This window comes from Cuculus canorus, chromosome 6, assembly GCF_017976375.1.
Source record: "Cuculus canorus isolate bCucCan1 chromosome 6, bCucCan1.pri, whole genome shotgun sequence".
Taxonomy (NCBI): domain Eukaryota; kingdom Metazoa; phylum Chordata; class Aves; order Cuculiformes; family Cuculidae; genus Cuculus; species Cuculus canorus.
Window position 1 is genome coordinate 8,554,069 of NC_071406.1, and position 6,000 is coordinate 8,560,068.

The 6,000-nt window shown below is 35.2% G+C and overlaps 1 protein-coding gene across 1 annotated transcript in view; it reads left to right on the forward strand.

Annotated features, from left to right (window-relative positions):
* Nucleotides 1–5,600, forward strand: part of ACTR3 (actin related protein 3) — a 31,037-nt gene extending 25,437 nt beyond the window's left edge. The window contains exons 7-12 of the mRNA XM_054070056.1: nt 459–602; nt 1,319–1,492; nt 2,257–2,349; nt 2,804–2,929; nt 4,192–4,275; nt 4,696–5,600. Coding sequence (XP_053926031.1) covers nt 459–602; nt 1,319–1,492; nt 2,257–2,349; nt 2,804–2,929; nt 4,192–4,275; nt 4,696–4,791 — 717 coding nt within the window. The 3' untranslated portion in view covers nt 4,792–5,600. The remainder of the gene's footprint in view (nt 1–458; nt 603–1,318; nt 1,493–2,256; nt 2,350–2,803; nt 2,930–4,191; nt 4,276–4,695) is intronic.
* The last annotated feature ends 400 nt before the right edge of the window (nt 5,601–6,000 follow it).

Here is a 6,000-nt window from a genome sequence, read left to right on the forward strand (position 1 = left end):
CCCTGCTTTCAGAAAATTAATTTTGGTTCATGTGGATTGTAACGTCTTACATCAGTGGCTGTGACTGCAGAGCCACATCATTTATTCTAAAATAATATTTCATGATACAAGGTTCCTTGACCTTTTTGGTAAGAGTAACCTCATTTTGAAGAGAAAATAAAGGCCAAGGAATAGTGAGTATAGCTATTTGTCTGCCTTATGTACTAGTGACCTTTCTGTTCCTCCTAACCTTGTAAGAATTATGAACCCATGTAAAGTGAAACACTTAAAACAAGTAAAGTAAGGCTGCTGGAGAATTCAATTTCTGGTAATTAAATGAACCAGTCTTAAAGGGCTTCAGTCTCACGATTGCAGGTAGCGAATAGGAGTTCAGACTCTCATCTCTTTCCCTCTCCTTCTTAAGCTTTGTTGAAAGGAGTTCTTGTCAATATCTTTCTCCCAATTAATTTTCTTTATAGGCTGAAGGATATGTCATTGGCAGCTGTATCAAACACATTCCAATTGCTGGGCGAGATATAACATACTTCATTCAGCAGTTGCTGAGGGAGCGAGAAGTAGGAATTCCTCCTGAACAATCCTTGGAAACAGCTAAAGCAGTGAAGGTAATGTGAACATTGCAGATGTTAAGGTTATTTTAGACCAGAGCTTGAAATATACTTTTAAAATACAATAATCTCTTAAAATCATTGTTCTTCCAAGCAATGGTGCTCTGTTTCTAAATAATAAGTGTCTAAATAGTGTAATAATATGAAATACCTTAAACTTCAGGTATACAGTTGGGTTATTCTCAGTTTGGCTTAAATTCTGCTCTTCACTTGTAGTCTTCCCTTTCTCCTCCTCTCTCTTATTATTATTGTAATATTCAGTAGGAAATGTTCTTGGTGGGATGTGTAATGTAAAGAGCTGTAATTACTCTTTTATTCTTTCTGAATGTTGATAACACTCTTTTTTTTGGTAGTACAAAGCTATTCTGAAAGACATTCAGCTTAAAAGTACACTTAAACCTTGTTTCTATGGCAATTCTTTAATATACTTTAGAACTTATTTCTCGCTCTTGTAGAAATTTAGAGGAAAAATGGAGGAAAAGTAATTGAGCTCAGCGAGATGTGCTGCCTTCAGTGCTGCACAGAAATGATTTGTAGTAGCAGAGCCATTACCTGACTGTATACAGTAAATGTCAGCTCAACCATTTTTGAGGCCTATTCTGTGTCTGCCAGTTTACAACTTAAAGGTTCCATTAGCGCACTTTTAAAGTTCATAACCATCTTCTCTGCTTTATTTAAGGTGATACTTCTAACTGTACATATTCAATTTCCAGGAACGCTTTAGTTATGTTTGCCCTGACTTAGTAAAAGAATTTAACAAGTATGACACAGATGGTACAAAGTGGATTAAACAGTATACTGGAATTAATGCTATCTCAAAGAAAGAATTTACCATTGATGTTGGCTATGAGAGATTCTTGGGGCCAGAGATTTTCTTCCATCCTGAGGTAAGTTGATTTGAATTAACTACCATTTTTGGTTTAGGTGCATTTTAGCCGATAGCATATAAATGATATTGGCAGATTTTTAAAGAAGCCATTATCCTGACTCCTTGTCTGTAATTAGATACCAGCTATTATTGAGTAGTCAGTCTGGTTTTGGTTCTTGATTGCTAGCAATCTGTATGCAAACTCCATTTAATATCTAAACAGAGCACTATATTTGGAATTTTTAAACTAATTGATTAGTAAAACCATATTTTCTTTCTGCAATTTTTAAGAGGTTTTCCAGGATTCACCACATTGTACCCTGTTTTCTACCCGTTTGTTGAAAAGTCAAATTCCCAAACATTCAGTCTTGTCTTAATACCCTTAGTCTTTCTTCCATTGTTGGGCAAAAATAAATGGGAATAAAACCTTCTCCTACTATCCCCCAAATCCTTTTCTACGTTCACCTGTTGCCGCTTTTTTTTATGATGCGCTGCTTTGCTTTGGTGCTCAGCAACTGAGAAGGGCATGTATTCTTTGACCTGTTACCGCTAACAAAAACTAAGAGAATAGTTGAAAAAACAGAATCTTTAGATTTATTATTCTTTCAGACCTTTTTCAAATGACAGCAAAAATAGCTAACATAACTGTTTCCATTATTAGTTTTCACTGCTTCTCTAGTAAAATAAGTTTTGTTCTTTTTCTTCCCTTTTTGTTTTTACCTCATTTTCTTTGCAGTTTGTGGTCCTGCATGTTGACTCATCTGTTTTTATTCTTTATTGTAGTTTGCTAATCCCGACTTCACGCAACCAATCTCAGAAGTAGTAGATGAAGTTATTCAGAATTGTCCCATTGATGTTAGACGTCCTCTCTATAAGGTCAGTAGCTGTAACGGATTTTTTTAATGCTTTTTTTAGAAGGATTGTGTTTTATATAGAAATACTTGTCTGAAACTATTGAAAATCAGAAATGATAACCATTTTTCTGGAATCGAGTCCAATGTACAGAAGGCTTTTTTGATCACTTGCACTTTTTCAGAATGTGATGTCTCATTCCTCAAACTATTTAAAAGTAAGAAATAAGTGGAACATATATCTTGGTAAAAGAAGTTTTATGTGCTAGGATATAAATGGATTTTAAAGCACAGCCAATTTTAACGTGACAACCTCTTTGTGAATTCATATTCTGTCATATTTAAGTATTAGATAATTTAAAACTTAAAGCATACCTGTTAACTGCAATTTTAAAAACTATATTTAGAATTTAAGAACTGGCTAAAGTTGGCGACTTACATTTTCAGAAGCAATTAATAATTTTTGTTATTCAAAACAGAATATTGTCCTCTCTGGAGGCTCAACCATGTTCAGGGACTTTGGTCGCCGTTTACAGCGAGACTTGAAAAGAACTGTTGATGCCAGACTGAAACTTAGTGAAGAACTTAGTGGTGGCAGACTGAAGGTTAGTTCTTGCAGCTATTGTATTTAACAAGCATCTTTCTTTCCTCGTTACCTGGAAAATGAGAAAATAACTTATTGCAATTATGTTCTTGTTTGTTGAAATGTCCTTTCATTTAAAGTTCCTACAGAAGCTTTTCAGAGATTCTTATATTGATGACAATTGTAGGCAGGTATTGGGAAATATTTATATAATCCTTTCATTATAGGAAGCTGTAGTGCTATTCCACCAGGTATGCACTTGTGCTACTTGTCTGTGGCTCTTGGAACTGAATCAGTCTCACCTAATGAAAGGATGGGGCTTACCTGATGCTAAACCCAGTTGGTCGCTCTCCAGATTTTTTTTGTAATTAGTGGTTGTTGATTAGTTGCAAATTGTCATCCTCAGTCTTTTGAGCTTAAAGATAATGAGGGGTGGTTCAAGTAACCTAGTTTATTCTTCATTCTCCTTACTAGACTTGTACCACTTAGTAGGCAAGCAAGATATGTTAACAGAAATCTGACGTTATTCTTCCTTCTTCAGAGTAGTAGGCATTGCAGATAGTCACTGGCTTGCATTTTGTTAATTATTACAGATTATTCTTAGATACTGTTTCAAATTGTTCAGATTTCAGCAGGCTGTGGTGGAACACTTTCTGAAACTGTGATATACGCTGTCATTTTTCATAAGCATGATTAAGGAACAAAGGTTTGTGTGGATATGGAGGGAAAGGGGCTAACCGGAATGAGTGTTGTAACTTTGAAAAGCATGACTTTGACTGACACTCTTGTCCTTGATAAACTTTAAATGAATCTGCAGCAAGTTATAAGAGCAGGTCCACACTACTCACCCCTTTCAAAAAACACTTCAGAGAGTTAATTTTTAAGTTTCATGTCATTATTTTAACAAAGCACCTGCTGCAGATTCATTTAAAGTTTATCAGGGACAAGAGTGTTCTTTGTCAAGAAATTCAGCAGCGAATAGAATGTGGATAATTGGAGAGGAACATTGTATTGCAGCTCTTAGGGTAAAATTGATGTGAAAGTAAGTATTTCTTAGTGTGTGATAAGTAGGTAACTGGTGATTTAAAAGCAAGAGCTATTTCTTCATCTGGGTTGTACAAGAGAAAATCTCATGCTGTAATTGTAAATTTGCAAACGCAGCTTTTAAGAAGATAATCAATTTGTGAAAAGTAAGCTTGTAATATACAGTCCGTTTAAAAAAGGTCAAGTTTTTACGAGCAAAAGTGACTTAATGTATTCCCTTTTTTTTTTTTTGTTTTCTAGCCTAAGCCCATTGATGTACAAGTTATTACACACCATATGCAAAGATACGCTGTTTGGTTTGGAGGATCAATGCTGGCTTCCACAGTAAGTTAGCATTAAAGCTGAGCATGTTTTTGTCATTCTGGCTACCGTTTTGGAGTTCTCCTATCTTCTTCAGTTTATATTAAATGCAGTTTTATTTCTGAGAGGGGATTTCTCACAGTCCCTAGGTAGCAAATACATCATCCCTGCCCCCTTTGGATTTTTTGCGTTAGACTTTAAAGGTTGAGGGAGCAAATGAAAGCTGTATTACAGCTCTTCTGTGAGTTGTTGGTTTTAGTTTTGTGGCAAAATACATTGTTTGCTTTGCTGTTTAGCAATGAGTGATGTAGTACTAATTTCAGGACTTCCAAGTTATCTGTATTTGGTTTTCTTTCCCCCTTTGCTACCTAAATATTAGTGTTATTAAACAATAAGGTATATGTACTATTCACTGATTTTTTTTTTTTATTCTTCCCTTTACAGCCTGAATTCTACCAAGTATGCCATACCAAAAAAGATTATGAAGAGATTGGTCCTAGCATCTGTCGTCACAACCCTGTGTTTGGAGTCATGTCTTAAAGCTGACCTCGGAGGGGTCAGGGACAGGGAGGTGGGGAGAAGGAGTCTTTCTGATTACTTGTTTGTCTGATGGCTGGTATTAAGATAACAAACATGACTTGACAATAAGAAAAAGACCAAACACAATTAAGCAGGATTATTTTAATAAGTGTCTCAACATGCGGATGTAGTGGAAAGCCAAAATGATCACGTTTTTTCTTTAGATTGATTATTTGAACCTGTGCGTAACAAACCAGAAAAGTGGATTTTAGTTCTTTCTGTGCCCTGATATTTTGTATATTAATGAATTATCCAAGATTTGATGGGATTTGACGGTGTGTAGATACTCAGCTATCTAATGCTTCCGTTGTACTCTTTCATGGGTGCAATGCAGGAGCTTGTTTATATTTCATACTTTTTTATACTTTGAGGAAAATTATGAATTAAAGAAACTGTAATATTTGAGGAAAAAAAAAATTGCCAGTGACCAACTTGAAAGTAAATTAAAAAGAAAAAGTCATGACTCGCGCAACTAGTTCTTGCAAATCATGACCAGTCTAAATCCTGGGTTCCATACAATGCGAGTGCTTTTGGAACTAAGAAGCTAGTATCTTGGATTAACCGATGCCTGCTAGTGCTTTCTGATTACTTGGTGCATTTTCATACTATCTCTTGCTTTAAAAAAAAAAAAAAAAAGTAAAGACAAGACTGTTGGACCAGTATTGCAGTTCTGTAGTGTCATTTCTAATTAAAACCAAATAATCAGGTTATCAAAATTGGTGTATTTAAAGCCTAACACCATTCCAATAAAGGCACAAAATTTCTTTTTATGTTTGTGTCAGACTTGTTAATCTCATTACATGGGAAGTTGTGAGCATGGGTTCCTACATATCTGCCGTGGTTTCTGAAGAGTAAGATGATCTGTAAGGTAAAGATCATTATGTGCATTGTGTAAACTGAAGTGTGACCATTTTAGAACTACAGTTTATATGTTCATCTAGATAGCACTTACCTATATAAACCTAACATCTCCACCGTTAGGTTTGTTCATCTACTTTGTTCTGTAACTTTTTTCCCCTCCCACTTTCTTTCAACTGGTGGTATATGGGAGACAGCGCTGCATTTTAAATCTCTGTGGTTTTTCTGCGAGAAAATACCATGTAGATAAAAATAAAGTGAAAACAATCTCTTTCTCATTCTTTCCAGAAGAGCGCTTTGTATTTTGAATGG